The sequence below is a fragment of the Topomyia yanbarensis genome, chromosome 3 (assembly GCF_030247195.1).
Source record: "Topomyia yanbarensis strain Yona2022 chromosome 3, ASM3024719v1, whole genome shotgun sequence".
NCBI lineage: Eukaryota > Metazoa > Arthropoda > Insecta > Diptera > Culicidae > Topomyia > Topomyia yanbarensis.
In genome coordinates, this window is record NC_080672.1 from 48078392 (window position 1) to 48101420 (window position 23029).

At 40.6% G+C, this 23029-nt stretch overlaps 1 protein-coding gene across 12 annotated transcripts in view; it reads right to left on the reverse strand.

The window, feature by feature from the left end:
• Positions 1–1905: 1905 nt before the first annotated feature.
• The window catches only part of LOC131693268 (long-chain-fatty-acid--CoA ligase 6), a 95543-nt gene continuing 74419 nt past the window's right edge, over positions 1906–23029 (reverse strand). For all 12 annotated transcript variants that reach the window (XM_058980978.1, XM_058980972.1, XM_058980976.1 and 9 more), the window contains 6 exons: positions 20001–20174; positions 19654–19940; positions 18702–19598; positions 3867–4095; positions 3633–3806; positions 1906–3568 (listed from right to left, as the gene is read on the reverse strand). In XM_058980978.1, coding sequence (XP_058836961.1) covers positions 3431–3568; positions 3633–3806; positions 3867–4095; positions 18702–19598; positions 19654–19940; positions 20001–20174 — 1899 coding nt within the window. In that variant the 3' untranslated portion in view covers positions 1906–3430. The remainder of the gene's footprint in view (positions 3569–3632; positions 3807–3866; positions 4096–18701; positions 19599–19653; positions 19941–20000; positions 20175–23029) is intronic.

A 23029-nucleotide genomic window follows, 5' to 3' on the forward strand; every position in this document is an offset into this window, starting at 1 on the left:
TTAAAACTTCGCATTGATTCCACTTCTGTCTTCTTACTGATCTCCTCTTGGGTCCCCTAGGTCTGAAGCGGATCAATCGACTATTAAGTAAATAAGAGAGTGCTGTCAACCGTGATGTCCACGAATACTAAATTCCCTCCAGCTATTCCACCAGTTATTCTTTCTGTTCTAGTGTGTATTAATGATTGTTTAAATGGTTGTTGCATCAGATTGAATTATCATGTTGTAACACCACTATGCTTATTTAATATAGTGAAAAAACAACCGTGCTGTGTCATCTCTATCTTATAACAGAATTCAATTATCCCTGTTCTAGTCAATATACGTATTCATTATATTATGGACCAGACAAATACTCAATTTTTCTATTATCATTATTCTGAGTAGCTAGACGAGTGAAGGTATTTTAGGGTTTCAAAAAGAGAATCTCTGCCCATAAGGACATAAAAAATATTTATCCGCGATTCCCCATAAAGTTTACTCGAACCGAATGTCCACCTGGTTGGACTAGATCATTTCTGCGAGCCGGTGTGCTTGGTCGAGTTAAATAATCATAAGAACAAGTCCTGAATAATTAGCTATCTCTTAGGTGCCAGTCCAGCACTCCTTTCCTGAACTAGCCTCATACGTAAGTTCAAAAGAGTCGACAACTAGCAGGATCCACATGTCCTCCACCCAAGCGAATTGATCAATTTGCAAGTAGGAGTACATATCCACCGACCAGCCAAGAAGTCTTCCGACCCAATGAGAATAGATCATGCCAGTCGAAGGCCACAGGCCCAGCGCAAGTTCCTGGAATTATATGTTTGATAGTGCTACTTACAGATTTCATTTCAATGGTAGTAAGTGTCTTATTCCCTCTTGTAAAACTCGCTTACCGCTGCTCATCTCTTCCGGCATTTCGACGCCGTCGGTCGACCGTCTCATAGAACAGATCTATTTCATCGAATCCTCAATTTCTGTCGGAACTCCCTCATGACGCTCAAAGGGATCTACAAGCACGATATTCGTGCTATCTGAAGAGAAAAAGACGTTATATATGATTTTATAAATATCCCCTAATCCTATAATCAACTAAGGCTGTCTGTCGATTCTAATGCAGAAACGCTAATGATGTGACCATCAAGAATACGTCAGACAACCTCAACTGATCCTCTTCGACACCAATTTTGTCTTACCAAGCCGTAACGCGGGTGGCGGCGTGAAAACTGCCGAACAGGGGTTGAGAACAGTCTTGGATAGTTCCATCGAGCCTAACATCCCGAGCAAAGTCCAACATCAAAATTACAGCAAATAGACAACATATTTTGATATCAAACATCAAACTGAAGTCTTATTTTGATATCAGTTTAAACTTTTTCAGATATGACTTCATATTTTGATCTCATTTTGATGTGCTTACATTTTTAGAAAAAATGTTTGTTTCTATTTCTTTGACAAACATCAAATTGATTCCTTATTTTGTTATCACTGAAATATTTCACAATCTCAATAAGTTTTCAATTTGCTTTCACTGATACCTTAAATAGTTTTCTGTTTGATGTCATAGTGCAATTTTTCTGCTTTCGATTTTGATCTTTTAACCGTTAAAACGACCAAAATGATAACAACCTGAGCAATCATTCCCTACTACATCACAACATCAAGTTTAGTTCTCAATTTGTTATTAGACTCTGCTCGGGATACCATACAAAACTAGACGTGCCATTTAAGCCAATATAATCTGATTCCTGAACTAGACTCTCTGTTCTCCATTCACCCACAATTTGGCGTTAACGTCATATTACCTATATCAATATAATTATAAGCTTCAACATAGCTTTCTACAGTTAGGTAAAGGTAAGAGAAGACGAATCTCAATCTAAGGGGTTTCTCAATCTTACCATCGAAAACAAAATCTGCACGTAAGTGTTCCTGTTGATTTTAATCATTCACGACTGTTTCAACTAACTACGTATTGCATTTATTCTATAGATTAAGTAGGCGTCCAGTAAAAGATTTCTGTGTAATTACTTCAACGATCTCAATTCTAACCGTTTATTCCGGCTCGATAATATCGTCTAGTGGTAGTTTAATTTTACGATCTACTCTCTTAGCTTCGTAGTTTGTTGTATCTGAATGCTTTGGGTAGTTAATTAGTGTGTGCTGTGATGCATCGTTTGATTAGTAAAATAATAACGAGTTTTACTGTAAAATTGTTTGATTCTAATTTTTTTTTTTTTGGTTATCAGTTATTGAAAAATGTTACCAGATTTAACAATATGTTGTTGTCCAACCACGCTCTCAAAACTAAAGCTGTCTGTACTGCGGGTATTGGACGTTCATGCAGTTTACAATTTTAAAAGTTTGAAAGTTGCCTATTTGATCGTACGAGGTAATGTTTCGAAAATGTCCTGATCTTTCATATTGGGATTAAATTTGCTAATGATATTTGAAAATTCATTCTAGGTAAAATTTTCACCGCTGACCGTTTCATAAGTAAATTTTGTTAATGATAGCTTATAGTATCAGGTATACCAAAATGAAAGAATATAAATCACGAACGAATTTATTGGAAGGAAACATAGAATTCGCAGGAATACTTGACTAGTGCTCATCGATAGTACGTAAAATCAACAAAATGTTTTTACCCAGTAAGGAAAAGTAGAAAATGGTTGACACAATTTAGTAATAACTTATTTTTTCACCTCAATCACACGCTCTCTAGTAATAATATCATGCATTTCTTGAAAGAATTTCGTTCAAGTAATTAATCCCGGGAAAGGGGGTTCCGGGACTGTAACATCATAAGAACTCGAAATTGACTCAAAGCTTAATTTCTTACTATTCATTATCAGTTCCTACTAAAATACAATTGCCTCACGTATAATTAGTTTGCTTTGTCCTAGGGGTTTGATCCTTGCGGTTTGCTGTAATTTATTAAGTAACAACTAAGTAATTTTTGGTATCGCTTTGGATCCTACAAACGTGATGTTAAAAGTTTGATAATGCATACCTTGTCAACAGGAAACGAGATAAAGTAAAACTTTTTTCTCGCGCTAGTCACTTGTTTGGTCTGTCGTCTACCGGGCCGCGACCGCAGGGTAACGGGTTAACTTGTCGGAATCGGGAGCCCAGCCGCGCGAATAGAAAACGATTTATGCGCTAACAGATTCTGTTTTTAGTTTTATTTCCTGTTTGATTACGTCAAATTTAAAAAAAAGTCTATTCTTACATTGTATGTACTACAGGTAAAGTACTCGCCGAACTTTCAATGTTTATGTAATTTAGGATATCTCTGGTTGGTATTGAGGTTGTAAGTAGTAATTGAATTCGCTACACCGCAGTGAAAGGGTTTTTCATGCTCAACATGCACTCAGTAAAACAAATAAGAACACACTCTTTCGTTCACACGCACATACAACTACAATGCAGACTATATCGATTGTATTCAGTCCAGATGTTTGTACATATCGTCCAATTGTGGCGCGAAGTAGCTTCTTATCTGGGGACGTCGGCTTTTGAACGTCGGGGTTAGCAGACCATTTTGCACCGAGAACGGATCCGGATGAAGGTAAATGTCTTTAACCTGGAATGGTAAATTCGAAATTCGAATTCATCGATCGTTGCGATAAACAAGCCATTTCTTTCACCTGTTCGAATGATCGAAGTCCAAAATGTTTGCCCCAGGCAATCATGTCACTCATGATGAGTTGCTTGACATCCGGATTATTGCACAACACGCTCAGCGTTCCCGGAATGTTGTTATCTGTAGCCCAGCTTTTAATCACCTCGACGTCGGGCACTACGATCGCAACGACGCAGCTCTGTGAAAATGTTCATATTGCAATAATACAACTTCAACCGACTAGCAACACTGTACAAACCTTCAAGCTCTCGCCGTGCACAAACACCTGCTCCACGTACTGGCTGCGGATGTAGGCATTCTCGATCTTTTCCGGAACGATGTACTCGCCCTGGCTTAGCTTGAAAATGTGCTTCTTCCGGTCGATCACTTTGAGTGTCCCGTTCGGCTGCCATTGGCCGATGTCACCGGTGTGGTGCCAGCCGTCTTCGTCGATCGTTTCTGCAGTGCGGACCGGGTCTTTGTAGTAGCTGGAAGTGACAGAAAATAATGTTGTGAAAACTATGAGAATTGTATGTGTTTGTTACCAATTCTTATTTTAAAATTGCGAAAATCGTGCCAAAAATACAAGGCTACGAGTAACAAAATGTAGGTGGGTAATGTCACCGACATAACCAACGTCATGTTAGAAACAATGGCAATGGAAACAATAAATTCAGTAAAAAATGCCAGCATCGTCTTATGTACCCTAAAATTCTCAGATGTATAGCTGAAGATGAAAGGATCAATATTGCAGAAGAATGCAAATTGATCCGACTTTGTGGTAAAAAGACACTCTAATATGATGTTAGATGCTGCCTCTCTTTTTCGCACATGCTTTTTTGTTGGAGACGAACCACTGCGACCAGTATTTAGATCTATCGCACATGCTTAGAATAGAACATTTTCAAAAATTGCTTTGCTCTTCGAAGTTAAGTAACGTTGTACAGTAACCTCCAATCATCATGCAACTTTCAACAAATTTGTTCGTAATTAAAAAAGCTACACAACCTGAAGATTAGGGGGTATGCAAACGAACTGTGGAAGTTTTCATTGAATTTTGATTTTTTGCTTCCGATTTTCCAAATATTTCACCATAGAAACTTTTAAACTCTTGTGAGTGAACTAGAGCTACAGGAAACCATATTTGGCATATGGTTTGCAGAGCTAATTACCACTTGATTTAGCAGTGTTACGGAAAAAGTTCACAAAAGTTGCCAGCCTAGTGTGTATGTATGTGACCAACAATTGCACATCGGTTACTCTGAGATAGCCGAACCGATTTTATCAAACTCAATCTTAAATGAAAGGTACAAGTTGTAAGGTTGTTATTGAATTTCATTTAATTCCGACTTCCGGTTCCGGAATAACGGTTGAAGCGGTCACGCATGAAATCCCCATATAAATTGGTACCAGCATGTTACCTAAAAAATTCAAATGCTTTGGATTTATAGTTTCCACTTACTGATGTCCCATGAAACCCACATTGACCACTTTGAACACCTTTGGCAAAACCGGAAGCTTCCGGAAAGAGGCTGAGTTTTTGAATGGAATGCACATCTGCTTCATAGAAATGTCTGAGTCGATTTTCTTAAATTAGCTACTATTAAATTTCATTCGAATAGGAATTCTGGTTCTTATATACGGGCTGAAAGTATGCGATCACATGCGAAATTCACATACAAACCGGTATAATAATGATATCAAAATTATGCAAAACTATTGGAAATGAGTTCCAAATTGCTTGAAATGGTTGGTTCTGATCACTAATTGCAAATCAAAGTATCTTTGACCACATTGAGAACCGATGAGTATTACGTAAGATCCGAGAAAATGGCCAGGTCCCGAAACTATATTCATCCCAGTTTCTCATATATTGCCGATTCTTACAAACTTAGTATTAAATGAAGGTTATAGTATTTACATTGATTGCTGCCGAATTCCATATGAACGAAGTATTGGTTCCGGAGTTATGAGTAAAATAATCTAATCGCACATAAATTTCCCATATAAACCTTTTTGCCGTTCTTCTATAGAAAGGCTATACAACCACTATTAAAATCGATTTTTTGACAGAGGTCCAGAGGGTCAAAATTCTTGTACCATTCGACTTACTTCGTCCGATGTGTGTGTATGTATGCGACCAACAATCGCGCATCGGTTACTCGGAGATGACCCAACCGATTTTCTCAAATGAAAGGCTATTGAAGTTAATTCTGATCCGACATCCGCTTCCGGAATCACTGCAGTACACTGGTTGAGAAGTGCGATCACACTGTAAATCTTCTTAGACACTGGTACCACCATATCAAGATGATGCAAAACTTATTAAAAATATTAAAATTATTAGATTAGATGATCACATTGGCCACCTAGGACGATCATGATGCCCCGGAGAACTTTCCAATGTTCAGAGTTAATTTCACACCTATTTCTCAGAACATTCTTGTACGATTTCCACCATCTCCCAAATTTAAATGATTGATGCAATCATGGAATTGGCTGCTTTTGAATTTCATCCCAACCTGACGTTCGGTTCCCGAGTTACAGGTTGGTTATAACGCAGTCAAAGGAATTTCCCATATACCTGTACCATAATAAAACTTTTTGCCATTTTTTTAATTGAGTAGGTATTATGGATTTTAACAGGAGTGTGTGGCGAGCACAACCATTTTCTATGCGGAAGTTTATGTGATTTGAATTTCTAGTACAGGTCGGACTCGATTATCCAGCGATTGGATTATCCCGGTGCTTCGAAAAAATTCAAATTTCAACTAGTATGTGTGATTATAGTGCCAATTTGATCATTGTTGTCAATAAAACTTTTTTCGGGATTTGGGGGGTCTACGATTAACCTCCTCTCAAATTTTGGCCTACCTAAAAAATATGTAGCTTCGGAAAAAATAGTTTTTCTTCGGGTTGTACCTCTGGTACTGTTTGCACTAGAAGCAATCATCGAGATGATTTTTGAAGGATTTGTTCAAGGAATCTAAAAAAAGTTTTTAGCGGCAGTGTTGCCAAATTGCAACTTTTTAGTTTTAAACTAAAAGTATCTACATTTTTCTCGTAATACATACATCGGTTACTGCAGGCTTTTTTGGCACTTAAAATGTCATTATACCTACTTTACTCGGTCAGTTTCTTGCACCCTCTTGGGTAATGTTGCCGTGCTTTTCAGGATCGTGTTTGGATACTTTCCAGGATTTTGATCGAAGTTTTCTTAGCATTCCAATGGAATCTAATTCAGAATTTCCATTGAATCCTTATCCCTATTTCTACATTTTTTCTCTGAATTGTCATGCAGGATTCTAAAGAAAAGCTTCTTAGAATCCTTCTCAAGAAAGAATTCTAAGAAGATTATGATTTATTAAAGATGCTGAGAGAATTATGTTCCTGTTTTCGGTGTAAAGGTCTGATCCTGATGAATATCCTGGTCTGAGTTCCAGTGGACTTTGACACAATCTCTTCTCCCACTATCCCCTTCAACAATTGATTCCTGCTCAGAATTCGAATGACAGCTTTAACCCCTTCATGCCCATGTTGTTAATAAACAACCACGTTTCTAAACGACTACAACTTTTGGTTTACACAACATATGTTTGTTTAGTAAAGCTAAAAACTGGTACTAATATCTTTCATTTGAGCATTACAAGTTATAAATATTATCGGTAGAACAGAAGTTATAACAATTAATCTGATTGTGTTCCGCCGAAGCAGTGCTGCCACGGATAGTTTCTGTTAATGGTGAAAATGAAATTTTGGAATATTTTCGTAGCCTGGCAATATTATTGAAAACTAATAAGACTGCCTTCAATTACCTATTCATACAATTGGAATGGATGGATATTAGGCTATGTAAAGAGGGCGCCAGCAGTACTTTTCGCTGAGGCGGCCGGGAACCCATCATCTACGTAACCTTTGGTAGTCCTTCGCTGGTGACAAACATGAGTAGGAGTGTTTACAAAGACTACACCTAACAATCCGGTACGACATTGGTCAACTAAATGATGCTACAAGGACAAGAACAAGGATCTCTTTGTAGAGGGACAACGCGCACTTTTCTAACTAGAATGAGGGTTAAATGAAACGTTAGCTGTGATATGTGACACCACTACGTAAATTAAATTGGAGCCAAGAAGCAGACGACCCCCAGCTTACTTACTTACTTTATTTTTCTAGAGTATAGAGTAATAGAATCATTTACCCTGGAAAATGGAAGCCCCGTATAATCGAGTTTGACCTGTATTGCAAAGGACACACCCTATTGAAAGTCTGTCTTAGAATTCTTGCACATATAGCTATAAACAACTACTACATACCGTTAACTCGTTACCGATATAAATAATAAATGAAAATCAACTGAAAATAGGAATCACACCTTGAAATTCTGAAAAAATCGACTAGTGTCAAGATAGGTACATTTTCATTTACCATAATAGGAAAATTTACCCTAATCATTCTATTTCCAATTCCTTCGCGAATGAAGATTAAATTCATAAAATAACACACAAAAAAGTTTGACTCGATTATCCAGGTGATTCGGTTATCCGAAGCGAGATTAACTTGAAATCTCCGGATAATCGAGTCCGACCTGTTATAACTATGTTGGCCACCCTGTCACCTAGGGTCTACCGAGCGTGTAAATAAAGGGTTTTGATTTCAGAAACTCATTCATTTTCGAAACTTACTTAGAATTCATGGTGTCCTGTAATGTCGAGGAAAACACTTCATTTGTCCTGGTTTTTCTCCATTAGGCATATTTTGATTTCATTGCGTCTTCGCTTTATTAATTCTGGTCTAGGTTGCATGTACGACCGACCGCAACCACGACTACAACGTAATCTCGGCGCAGAACAGTTCTAACAAGGCTTGGCTCCGTCTTATAAAGCAAACGTGTACAAGAAACGGTTATCATACGTCTCCCAACCTTTGAACGGAACGGATCGTTATATTTCACAGTGGTGTTCGGTGTGTAAATTTTAGTGAGTCAAGGTCATCCTTTGTTCGTTCGTTAGCTGTCGTTCTGCTGGTGCCGAAAGTAAATCCAGCACATTGTTTTCGCTGGTGCGGAACAATCGACGTTGTTTGCAGATAAGTTTTGCTTTATTTTTTTCCCTCGTTTGCTTTCTTTCCTTTTCCCTACTTTTACTCTACCTTGTAATCAAATAATAAGACACATTCCCGTTTATATAACGCTCTGCCCTCGTGCTTAAATGGCCGAGGGCGAAATACCATCTGATGTAATCATGGAAGTCCCTGATCCCCCTAATACTCGCATTGCTCCCCGTATAAAGCAGTACCCAGAAGGTTCCTCTGGGCCATGGGTGGTATATTTTCGGACCGGAGAGAAACCGGTTAATATATTAAAACTTTCTCGAGATCTGACTGCTAATTACCCGGCAGTAGCTCAGATAACACGTGTTCGGGCAAACAAGATACGTGTTCTAGTGAATGATCTCGGCCAGGCAAACGCGATTGCTTGCTGTGAGCGCTTTACACGGGAATTTAAAGCGTACGTGCCTTGTGTGGCCTGTGAAATCGATGGGGTAGTGTCCGAACCGGGCCTGAAATGCGAAGAACTGTTGGAGCACGGGGTTGGCTGCTTTAAGGACCCCTCTCTTGAACAGATTAAGATCTTAGAATGCAAACAATTGTATACCGCAAACACCGAGGGAGGTAAGACTACCTACTCTCTATCAGGCTCGCTTCGGGTGACATTCGCCGGGTCCTCTCTTCCCAACTACATCCTCCTTGACAGGGTTCGCCTACCAGTTCGCCTGTTTGTACCGCGGGTCATGAGCTGCAGCAATTGCAAGCAGTTGGGCCACACAGCCACATATTGTGGAAATAAGAAACGATGCGGCAAATGCGAAGGAGAGCATGAGGATGACTCTTGCGACAAAGAAACTGAAAAGTGTATTTGCTGCGGGGGCCCTTCACATGCTCTTAAATCATGCCCTGCGTACAAGCAGCGCGGGGATAAAATTAAGCGCTCCCTTAAGGAACGCTCAAGGCGTTCTTATGCAGAAATGCTAAAGAATGCTTCGCCATCTGTCCCTTCCGAAAATTCCTTTGCTCTTTTGGCTGGCGTTGAGCAAGAATCTGACGACCCACGAGAGGGAACATCTTTGGTTAACCCAGGGGAATCCAGGAAGAGGAGAAATCCAGCCTCCCCTACATTGCCCCGTAAGGGTGCCAAGGTGTCGTCCACTCAGAGTGCGCCAACTACAATCAATAAATCCAACGGAAGTGATGCACTAAAGCCGAAGCAATTTGCTCCAGGACTTGGAAATTTTAATTCTAACAAGGAGTACCCACCACTTCCAGGGACACCAAAAACCCCAAGTGTCCCCTTTTTTCAAACAGATACTCAGTCCAGTAGCGGACTAATGAAATTTTCTGACATAGTGGACTTAATTTTCACAGCTTTCAATGTTACTGATCCTCTTAAAAGCCTTCTGATACGTTTTCTCCCTATAGTGCAAACATTTTTGAAGCAATTGACTACTAAATGGCCCCTCCTTGCAGCGATCGTATCCTTCGATGGCTAAGTCATCGAACGAGGTCACCGATTCGATCACTGTTCTACAGTGGAACAGCAGAAGTATCCTCCCGAAAATCGATTCCTTTAAATTTTTACTAAATAGTTTAAAATGTGATGCTTTCGCATTATGTGAAACTTGGTTAACTTCCGATATAAATCTCAACTTCCACGACTTTAATATAATTCGTCTGGATCGAGAAAACCCCTATGGAGGAGTACTTTTGGGGATCAAAAAGTGCTATTCTTTCAACCGAATTAACCTCCCTTCGACACCAGGCATTGAAATTGTCGCTTGTCAAGTTTTAATCAAAGGTAAAGACCTTTGCATTGCTTCCATCTACATTCCTCCTAGAGCCTCGGTAGGGCACCGAACGCTTTGTAATATCACGGAATCCTTACCGGCACCGCGGCTAGTTCTGGGAGACTTTAACTCGCACGGTACGGTATGGGGCTGTCTTCATGATGATAATAGATCAACATTAATCCAAGATCTTTGCGATAATTTCAACATGACCATCTTAAACACGGGAGAAATGACGCGGATTCCTACACCACCAGCACGCGCAAGCGCGTTGGATTTATCGCTTTGCTCGACATCGCTACAGTTAGATTGCATGTGGAAGGTGATCCCTGATCCCCACGGTAGCGATCATTTGCCTATCGTGATTTCAATTGCTAACGGTTCAAGACCATCGAAAACAATCAATGTCTCGTATGACCTCACACGGAACATTGATTGGAAGAGTTACGCGACCGCGATATCCGTTAAAATCGAATCCACTCAAGAACTTCCTCCGGAGGAAGAGTACAGGTTTTTGGCTGGCTTGATTCTCGACAGTGCGAATCAAGCTCAGACTAAACCAGTACCCAGCGCGAATACCCATGGACGGTCTCTCACCCTGTGGTGGGATAAAGAGTGCTCAGAGCTGTACGCGGAAAAGTCCACTGCATATAAGGCCTTCCGGGAAGACGGGTTACTCGCTAGCTATCAACAGTACGCGTCGTTAGAAAGGCGAATGAAGAGTCTAATGAAAGCCAAAAAACGCAGTTATTGGCGCCGGTTCGTCGACGGGTTAACGAGAGAAACAGCGATGAGCACTCTTTGGGGTACGGCTCGACGTATGCGTAATCATAATAGTACCAACGAGAACGTGGAATATTCAAACCGTTGGATATTCGCTTTCGCCAAGAAGATCTGTCCGGACTTTGTCCCGGTACAGAAAACGTACCGCGCCGCGTCTTCTCACGATACCGCGAACGAAACACCGTTTTCGATGGTGGAGTTCTCACTTGCTCTCTTATCGTGCAACAATAACGCCCCAGGGTTAGACAGAATCAAATTCAACTTGCTGAAGAATCTGCCTGACACTGCAAAAAGGCGCCTGTTGAATTTATTTAACAAGTTTCTTGAGGGTAACATTGTCCCTTATGAATGGAGGCAAGTGAAGGTCATCGCCATCCAAAAACCAGGAAAACCAGCCTCCGACCACAACTCGTATCGGCCGATTGCAATGCTGTCCTGTATTCGGAAGTTATTCGAGAAAATGATCTTGTTTCGCCTCGACAATTGGGTTGAAGCAAATGGCTTACTGTCAGATACACAATTTGGCTTCCGCAAAGGCAAAGGGACGAACGATTGCCTTGCGTTGCTTTCTACAGAAATCCAAATGGCATGCTAACAGAGAGCAGATGGCATCAGTCTTCTTGGATATTAAGGGGGCTTTTGACTCAGTTTCTATCAACATTCTGTCAGAGAAGCTGCACCAGCATGGTCTTTCACCAATTTTAAATAACTTTTTGCTAAACCTGTTGTCTGAAAAGCACATGCACTTTTCGCATGGCGATTTAACAACATCGCGATTTAGCTACATGGGTCTTCCCCAGGGCTCATGTCTAAGTCCCCTGCTCTACAATTTTTACGTGAATGACATTGACGATTGTCTTGCCAATTCATGCACCCTAAGGCAACTTGCAGACGACGGGGTGGTCTCTGTTACAGGGCCCAAAGCTGCCGACTTGCAAGGACCATTACAAAATACCTTGGACAATTTGTCTGCTTGGGCTCTTCAGCTGGGTATTGAGTTCTCCACGGAGAAAACTGAGTTGGTTGTTTTTTCTAGGAAGCGTGAGCCGGCGCAACTCCAGCTCCTATTAATGGGTGCAACGATCAACCAGGTTTTCACATTTAAATATCTCGGGGTCTGGTTCGACTCTAAAGGTACCTGGGGATGTCACATTAGGTATCTGAAACAGAAATGCCAACAAAGGATCAATTTTCTCCGAACAATAACTGGAACATGGTGGGGTGCTCACCCAGGAGACCTGATCAGGTTGTACCAAACAACGATATTGTCGGTGATGGAGTACGGGTGTTTCTGTTTCCGCTCCGCTGCAAACATACACTTCATCAAACTGGAGAGAATCCAGTATCGTTGCTTGCGCATTGCCTTGGGTTGCATGCACTCGACCCATACGATGAGTCTCGAAGTGCTGGCGGGCGTTCTTCCGCTAAAAAATCGATTTTGGGAACTCTCATATCGATTGCTCATCCGATGTGACATTCTGAACCCGTTGGTAATTGAAAACTTCGAGAGACTCGTCGAGCTTAATTCTCAAACCCGTTTTATGTCCTTGTACTTCGACTACATGGCACAGAGCATCAATCCTTCTTCGTACAATCCCAACCGTGTCCGTTTCCTAGATACTTCTGATTCTACTGTATTCTTCGACACATCCATGAAGGAAGAGATTCGTGGAATTCCGGACCATATACGCCCGCAGGTGATCCCCAATATATTTTATAATAAATTCCGAGAAGTCGACTGCGACAAAATGTTTTACACTGACGGATCAAATCTCGATGGGTCCACTGGCTTCGGTATCTTCAACAATACTATCACCGCTTCATTCAAGCTCAATGATCCCGCTTCAGTTTACGTCGCAGAGTTAGCTGCAATTCAGTACACCCTTGGGATCATCGACACTCTGCCCACAGATCACTACTTCATCGTTTCGGACAGCCTCAGCTCTATCGAGGCTCTTCGTGCGGTGAAGCCTAAAAAGCAATTACCGTATTTTCTGGGGAAGATACAGGAGTCCTTGTGTACGTTATCTGAAAAATCTTATCAGATTACCTTTGTTTGGGTCCCCTCTCATTGTTCTATCCCGGGCAATGAAAAGGCCGACTCATTAGCAAAGGCGGGCGCATTAAATGGTGACATATACGAAAGACCAGTCTGCTTCAACGAATTTTTTAGTATTTGTCGTCAGAGGACGCTCAACAGTTGGCAAACCTCGTGGAGCAATGGGGAACTTGGACGATGGCTACATTCGATTATCCCAAAGGTATCAACGAAGCCTTGGTTCGGGGGGATGGATGTGGGTCGGGATTTTATTCGTGTAATGTCCCGACTTATGTCCAATCACTACACCATGGATGCGCATTTGCGGCGTATTGGGCTTGCGGAGAGTAGTCTGTGCGCTTGTGACGAGGGCTATCACGACATCGAACACGTTGTCTGGGTGTGCGCCGGGTATTGTGACGCCAGGTCTCAGTTAAAGGAATCCCTTCGGGCCCGAGGTAGACCACCCAATGTACCAGTCCGAGATATGCTGGCAACTCGTGATTTCCCCTATATGTCCCTTATTTATACCTTCATAAAAACGATAAATATCCCAATTTAGCCCCTCTCTTTTATTTCTCGTTTTTAGAGTTTCCTCCTGCCTTGTGGAACCGATCAGCTCCAGAGTGCCACTATGTAACCGCCATCGCCCTTACCACTACGCCTGCATAGAAGGAAACTGAAGCGAGAGCGACTCGAGGTCCGATGACTTTTGAAGGATTCCCCGCGGGTCCGAAGAATACCATCCGCCAATCCGGTACTCGACGACTTACTATACTGAGGCGCAAATTTGATTCGCTGATCCCCCTCCCCCCCCCCCCCCGCCGTTCGAGCGAAAGTTGCAAGTTTTGCTCTTCTTTCCCTGTCTCTCCCCTGTCCTTGATACAACTGCTGCTACACTGATGCGGAAATAAGCCACCCTTTGAATATCTTGACCAAGCATAAGTTTTAGTTAAAAAATTCAAATTAGTATTCTGTATTCCTAGTTTTAAGATAGCTATAATTTTTACTCTTTATTGAAACTCTTGTCCTCCATCTTGTAAATAGAATTGAATCCCTAGTTTTAAGATTTCTGTGAAATTTCTCATAAATATTTGTTCCCCCCCCTTTTGTGTACTAAACTATATTGTTAGCTTTAAGATAACCGTAAAATATTTCGTAAAATACTATTACTCCCCCTCTTGTATATCAAAGTGAATCCCTTGTTTTAAAATTTTCCATAAAAAAATCTTTTGGCCCTCTTTTGTATATTGAATCTTATTTCTAGTCTTAAGATAGCTGTAAACTTTCTTTTCCTTTGTAAAAAAAAAATATTTCAACATTGTAACCTCCTAGTTTTAAGATATCCAAATGTAAAAACAAAAGCATTTGGCACCGCCAAGCTAACGCATTTGTGCCTATCAAATAAACGAAATGAATAAAAAAAAAAAAAAAGAAACGGTTAAAAAATATTTGCCATACTTTATTTAACAGACACACTGGCTTCCAGATTACACAGACGCAAATCGTATGGACTATTTGTTCCATTTTAGAGGGTAAGGTTCTAAGTAGAAAATATTGAAATACTGAAAAAAATCAATTGTCGGTGAAAGGCCAAAAATATCAGCAGATCGTGTTCGACCTGTTTGATTTGTTTTTCAGGCAGGTTAGGGTCACAAACAAAACAAAAAGTTGCCATATCTAATCGAGAGGGTGGATTCTGAATTTTTGCGCCAACGAACAAAAATAATAACGGTCTTAATATTTATTACTTCATATCAGCCATCCATGGAACGAACAAAAATAATAACGGTCTTAATATTTATTACTTCATATCAGCCATCCTGTTCACACCGATCTATCTGCTGCTTTTGATAGAGTGCACCACGATATTACAATCGCTAATACGGATAAAGGTAATTGTTCCGAATCGCGGCTTTTTCGAAAAGAGGGTTAATTTGTTTTGGAAATGGTTCTAAATGGCCAATTTTATAACAAGCAATGAAAAAAATTCGGGGGGAAAGCTTTAAAGTAGTTTAAACTGGAAAGATAAGTTGTTCCCACTTGCCTATCTAACAATTAGTCAATCCATGAGACGTTTCTGATCAGCTGATTTTTTCTTTTTTACTTCCTCTGACGTTACTCCGAGGGGTGCGACGTCCGACAATATCGTTGATTCGATCCAACATCAAACGAATCGGATTAACGAAAGATGTTTGTCGTACGAGTTTTTTTGTTCGCAGGAGTAGACTTGTTGACAGAACCCACCGCTGGATTGTCAAACAAACGTCTAATGGATTGCCTAATGGCATTGCTCATGAGAAAGTGACGTTAAGGGTGAAGGTAGTGTGATGCGGCTTTGCCGCATAGTCGAATCCAAAGATTCGAAGCGGCGCAAAGCCGCTGAGAAATCGACGGACGAGGTGGTTTTGATCTTGCTATCGAAGGGTGCAATCAAACCTGTAATCCACTCGTTTGCCCGGTATACTCAAACATAGGGGGGCTATCCCTAGTTTAAATCCGACTGAGCGGCAGCGAAGTCGGACAGCATGACAAAAAGCGATGTGGCGTAGCCACATTAGGCATTAACAATGTTTATTTAGTAACAATAGGATAGTATTCATTTACAACAATAAATTCGCTGCCGCTCAGTCGGACTTAAACTAGGGATAGCCCCTATGTTTGAGTATACTGGGCAAACGAGTGGATTACAGGTTTGATTGCAACCTTCGGTAGCAAGATCAAAACCAGCTCGTCCGTCGTTTTCTCAGCGACTTTGCGCCGCTTCGAATCCTTGGACTCGACTATGCGGCAAAGCCGCATCACACTACCTTCACCCTTAACGTCACTTTCTCATGAGCAATGCCATTGTTAGTAAAATAAGTGGGAACAACTTATTATTCCAGTTTAAACTACTTTCAAGCTTTCCCCCCAAATTTTTTTCATTACTTGTTATAAAATAGGCCATTTAGAACCATTTCCAAAGAAAATTAACCCTCTTTTCGAAAAAGCCGCGATTCGGAACAATTACCCGGATAAATTTGCAATCAACGGTAGTTTTTTTTTAAATTTCGTCTATATTTACTTACAGATCTAGACATAACGGTTGTCAATGGAGATTTGCAAGCATCCACATTTACCTCTACATCAGGAATAGCACAGGGAAGCTATTTGGAGCCATTGATGATTCTGATTTAATTCAATGTATATTTAGTTCTCACCAGTCTTTCGTAGACGATCTTAAAATATTTCGTTTCATCTGCTCAATTCAGTAGGGGAATTATGGGAAAAACCGATACTGTGGGTAAAACCGACACCCCATAACTTTTCCTAGAAATCAAATTTTTATTCATTTCATAATGATACATTATAATTAGTACGTTTATTTAGAGCATTTGAAGAAAAATTGGATTTACGTTAATGCGCCGAATGTCATAAAAATAAACAAAACATACGAAAGCAGCGTTCACACTCGTCTGGATGTAAAATTTCGTTGGTAGATTTTAAGGTTTTAACCGAACAAAAGCTTTTCAAATCACCCCATTTTTCAGTACCTATTATTATCGGCCTTTCCTATGATAAACTAGGTGCATTGAAGACGAGTTTGAGAAATTTAATATTTTTAATTGCTTTTATTAAAAAATGTGCGCTGTTGGGGTAAAACCGACACCCTATGGTTAGGGTAAAACCGACACACTGTTAAGATGGTTGTGTATACTTGCGATTCATTTCAAAATACTGGGGACTTTTGTGCCACTTCAATTACCCTATTACAACACTATATTATTAGCAGAAATACACAGAAATACTTTTATTGTGTTTATTTCTTGTAAGTCTCTTTAAAAATCAAAAATTGGAATTTTTATTATCTGAATCTTTCGAAGCTTTTGCTATTTCTGCAAAAAGCTCATCAAACCGAATTTCTAGTGTTCTCTTGGTTTGTCATAGACGAACTTTATCACAATGAGACAATGATATTATGTATACCCCAATAGATAGTTGATGATCAGAGTTCTAAAAATCAAATCTGAAAAAGATAGTTTTACTAAGAAGTGTGTGTGTCACTTATAAGTGAATGAATCCAATTATCAGAACGTAGAACGCTTGCAAATCTTCTCTTACGAAATAAACTGACACTGCAGGTTGCAATGATGTGCGCAAGGATTATTTGGAAATACTCAAATCAATAAATAATACTATAGCATAAAATACTCTTATTTATAGTACTACGCTTTCGAGCTTTCTTCCCCTCACTACATGATGAAGCAATAAAAAGCACATATTTGCATCATACATACTCCCACTTTATTAATCACGCATATATCTTATTTGTAATAAAGATAAAGATTTTAATAAAGTGGAGAGAAAATAAATTAAAGGGGGTGTCGATCTTACCCCTATAGGGTGTCGGTTTTACCCGCAGTGACTACAAACAGTCACTTTGTTTTCCAAGTTTTACAACCAATAATTTTTAATGAAATTATTTTTTTGAAGCGCTGAAAAAATTAAATCTTGTTAAGAATTTTCTGAAGAAGAATTCTGCATAAAAATTATAATTTTATTGGTTTTGTGGCAACTTAGAAAAAGTGTTAAGCTTAAGGTGTCGGTTTTAACCATAATTCCCCTACTGCAAATTTCTTCTACAGCTTGAAACCTTCGCTGATTGTGCTGTAACAAGAACAGCCTTTGTGTAGATCCGAAGAAGTTCTCGGTGAACGAATTCTCACAAAAGACATTTTGGCAGAGATCTGAAATGTTTTATGACTGTCCAAAAACCTGGGGAGAATTGCACCCACGAGTCCGCTTTGGACTGTTCTGGTTTTTTTACTCGCCTGATATGGTCATCCTAAGTTACTTAAGTGGGGCGTCTGGTGTAGTGGGCAAAAAATGGGCTTCTTTTTTACCCGCTTAATTGTTAGTATTGAACTTCTAGAATGGTCTCTCGCAATCTCGGTGGCCACGCTGAACTACTTTTGTCATAAAGCATTCCTCGCGGTTATTTGCAATAACACACGCCGATTTCAATCTATCGGCAACAATTTTCGAAAAAATTACAGCGATAATTATACAGTGTAAACAATCCACTCTAAACTACTTCTACGCAAATTTTCAAGAGAAAATACCCCATGGGTTATTTTCTACAGCGTTTTTTTCCGTGATGCAATTTGATGTGGGACACCCTTCAATACATTTTTTTCTCGAAACCGCCATTTTCAAATTGTCGAACACGATAACTCAAAAACTAATTAACGAATTGACTTGATTTTGTTATGAGAATGCACAATATCGTGTTCGCCGTGGAGCTCCACGACGTGGAAAAACGCTATAGACCATCTCGGTTGAAATGATTCAACAGTTCGAAGTAACATGAGTAACTCAGTTTGCGCTTGTTCGCTTTAGTTTTAATTTTTCCACGGAACCATCGCTGGATCGCAAATGACAAATCACTCACCCGATAAACACGTTAGATCCCTTCACGCAAATCTCGCCCTGCTGCTGCGAAGCGTAGTACTCCATCTCGGGTACATCAACCAACTTGATTGCGTTACACGCAACCGGTGGTCCCACGTGACCCGGAACGAAATCGCCCTGGACGGTGAGCGTGATCGGTGCCGTGCACTCAGTCTGTCCGTAACCCTCACAAATCAAGCACCCGAGAGCAACGCGGCAAAAGGTAAGCACGGTAGACGATAGGGGAGCCGATCCGACCACCATGAGCCGCAATCGTCCGCCGAATCCTTCCTGAATTTTTCGGAACACTATTTTGTCCCAAATGCTATTTGTTCGTATAATTCCTCGCTTGATTTCGGCCTCCTTCGCGTTTAGTGCCATCCGGAGAAGTACCTTTTTGACTGACGATCGAGCCACTTCACTATATATTTTGTCGTACACCCGGTTTAGTAGTCGAGGGACAGCAGGCATCAGAGTTGGTTTCAATGCTTTCATGTCGTTGGTGAGCTCCTTAATGTCCCCGGAGTAGAAACCGACGGCTCCACCATAGTAGTACACAGCATTTTCGCAGCACCTTTCTAACATATGTGCTAGTGGCAGGAAAGAAATCATTATATCTGCTACGCGGGGTCTGTGAGGTCCTAATTGTAGTAGCACGCCGGCCACACCAGACACAACATTCATGTGGGACAGCATCACACCTTTTGGATTGCCCGTTGTACCCGACGTGTAGCACACGGTGCAGAGATCGGAGGGCTTCGGTTCTACCTCGGGATAATCTTTGGACGCTCCGAGCTTTTCCACCTCATCAAAAGTAAATACCTCGATGCCCTGATTTTTTGCGCGCTGCATTGTAGCTGGGCGTACACTGCGCATTGCCACAAATTTCCGGAGGTTCCTATAAGTAACAGAACGTTAGTAATATCCTAACTCGGACCGCAGAATGGACCTACTTTGGTGCCTTATCCAACAGTAAGTTAGCTTTCTTGTCATCCTCAACCACCACAACGGTGATCTCTGCTTGGCTGATGATAAACGCACATGCATCTGGTCCCAGGGTATCGTACAGAGGAACAACAACCATCGAGTAGCAATAGCAGCCCTGCTCGAAGAGGATCCATTCCGGCCGGTTCTGAGAATAAATTCCTACGAATGTACCCGGTCCGGGGCGTAGTCCTAGGGCAAGCAAACCGGAACCGAAGTTTTTCGCTCGCAATAATGCCTCGTTAAAAGTTATCCACTGAAAAATATGAACTCATAATCACCAAGTCACCGAATTCACGGATGGTTTTACACTAACCTGGTAAGGAGATTGTAGGTTTTCTCGGTAACCCAGACACGGACCATTGTTCGATTCAATGACACCTTTTCGGAAGGTCTGGTAAAGTGTCCGTGCATCATCCGCCATGCAGCTAATAAATTTACCATCCTTAGCTTCCTTGTAGAATTTAGACACGTGAACCTGCTCGGGGCCCTGAAAGTATGTAAACAGAAAAGATCCAATCAGTTGTTTATTCAGATCATTGCTGCTACCACAGACCGGTGTGCAGCCAAATTTCGTCACGTCGATCGACGTCCTAGAAACTAACCGAAACGTTTTAGTCGACTTTTAGCGCAGTTCATCTAAAACACCCGCCCATGGTTGCTGATGGTCATTGACTGTGAAAAACTCGGACAGGTGCAACAGATTCTACTACCAACAGAAACGGTTTGGGTGTGATTTGTGAGGGTGCGCATATAAAACACTAATGAGGTGATTACGACCTTGTTGCTCGAAAGATGATGCGTTACAGAGTGGGTAAACAAAAATAGCCATTCGTCATATTCGGAGCATGGGGTCGGTCAATTTTGCTTTTAATGATTTAAAATTTGGCATGATATTGACTGCTTTTCACGGCGAGGATAAGGCTCCAAAAAATATCGATTTAATAATTTATTTTCTTAGGTGACCGGAACAACGTGTGGACAGGAATATCTGCAGCGAATGCTCGAATCTACTTGTTTTATTGATGTTGTTTACCGCGGAATGTTGGGCAATGCATCCAGATTTTTGGAGAATCAATATGTTTTCATTTGAGCAATTGGTGGATCTAAAGAGAAAGTAACGATCGATGAAGCAAACAACAAATGTGAATGTTTCTGGGACGGTCAGAAAGACTAAATAAAATTTTTCCAAAAGATGTTAGAGCAAATATTGTTTCTGACAGCAAGATAGATTTCTAATCAACGGTAGCAAAACCTAAGCATGGTCGCCTTATTTTTTTGTTCTTCTCGTGTTACTAATTATAAATGGGATTTAAAAAGAGTTCTCTTCAACATATTAGTTGATTCAGCTTGATGTATTTATGCAGAAATTTCGCAGCTAGTACATTATTGAGGTACCTACCCTTTAGGAGACCACTCAATCAATAAAAAATCTTAAATTATTTGCTAAATTCACACACAAACATACACAGAGAGATACTTTCCGATCTCGAGGAACTCCGGGCCTCTGATAATAAGTCGATGTTTGCGATTGGCAATAACAATGTATCCTACCAGTTCATTCTGAAAGCGACGCGCGGTCACAGAGTATCTGCGTGTGTCTCGGGTTGGATAAACGCAATGCTTATTAACCGCATTTTTTGTCCGTCACTGAGACAGGCAGAGACAAGGAAGTTGAATTTTGAGGCTATTCCAAACTGGATTATGTTTGACTGTCGTTCATGTCATGTAAATTCCAGCCACAAATCTTTTACTGTATATTTAAGAAATCAGTTGACCCTAGGTATTTGAAGGCGATGGAGGGAGCATCTATTCAGACGACTGTAGATGAGAGTACCAATCGCATGTATGGAAACAGGTAATCGAATTTAATAACCGCACTTCAACATAAAAAGTTTAGTTCAATCTAACGCGATTAAGGGGTTGCGCAAAACGGCCAAGGTGCAAAAAATTTCACCCATGAAAAAACACAAAAGAACCCTTAGATATTCAAAAATTGAATTCGAATTTTTTATGCTAAATGGTTTAGGATGTAATGAAACGTAGAGATCCACTGCCATTCTGAATTTTGTTTTAAGATAGCTTGGAAAATTCTGGATTTGAGTTGATACTGGGGTTTGAAAAAGCTGCTTTTAATTTATTTACTACGCCAAATGTCTTAGAACTGCATGAAACAACGTATCTTTCTTATTAAAAATTCTCTGAACTGAATTTCTAAACTCAAGTCCCATTTCAAATCAAAAATATTCCTTGTACCACATATACAATTTTTTCAACATTACACCAGATCTCGACGCTTCATGAGATTGATTTTTGATTGCGCTCAAATTTAGCATGGAGACTTTTTTGGAGGGTACCAATACTTTTGAGGTGTGTCCGATTTGAAATTTCAGGAAGACTATAAATACTGGCACTGTATCGTACATTAAGTGTACTCCTCAATTGACCCAAATGATCCTAAAATGGATGTCGAACAAGATTCGTCACCAAAGATCCGAGCTTTCATTGAACTGGGTTCGACCGTATCCGATCTGCTTTCGGATCAAAGATAGTCCGCAAAGTATTTTAATATTCCGCGAGACGCAAAAATATTCAGCTGTACCAGATATCTCGAAAGTTCGTCTAGATAAGCTCAGAATTGCGATATTTTGTCTAAAATGACGTTACTGGCGACAAAACTTACACGAAGAACTAACGCGTTGACATGCCCACCCACAGAGTTGAGATCGATGGTGTAGTTATCGATTCGAACTTGGCATGCGTGGATCTACTGAAGGACGGATTTGTCTGGTTCACTGACCCCTTGCTCCAGTGAGCGAAGATTTTGAGTGGCAATCGCACCGGACCTTTAAACTAGTATCGGATGACCTTTTGGCGAGACAGCTTTACGTCATCTTCGACAAGAATCATCTACATGATCGGTTGTTTGTGCCACGCGTCATGCATGCAGTATTGCACTAATTACAAGCAAATGAGTCTTCGTAATGTTGTATTTCTCCTTTGAAAGGCCGCTAAATATACTAGCAAAAAAACCCTCTGCCACAAATCCGAAGCAAACAGCACCTGGTCCATTCAGAAGAAACAAAGAGTTTCCAAGTTCATTAAGTTCACTTAATCACAGGGGCATTTTCATGTTTGCGAGACCGCGGAGATAAAACTGCGTGGATAATCGCGAAGGATCCGAGTGTTTGTATGTTGATGTATTTGATCGCGTAGGCGTTTGTTTGTCACGTGTGCTAGTGAGTATGTAACCTTGCGTGTAAATTCGATTGCATAACCGTGTGGTCATTTAGATATTCGCGTGAGTTCTTGAATGTTCACGCAAACCGCGAGGCTGATGTTTAA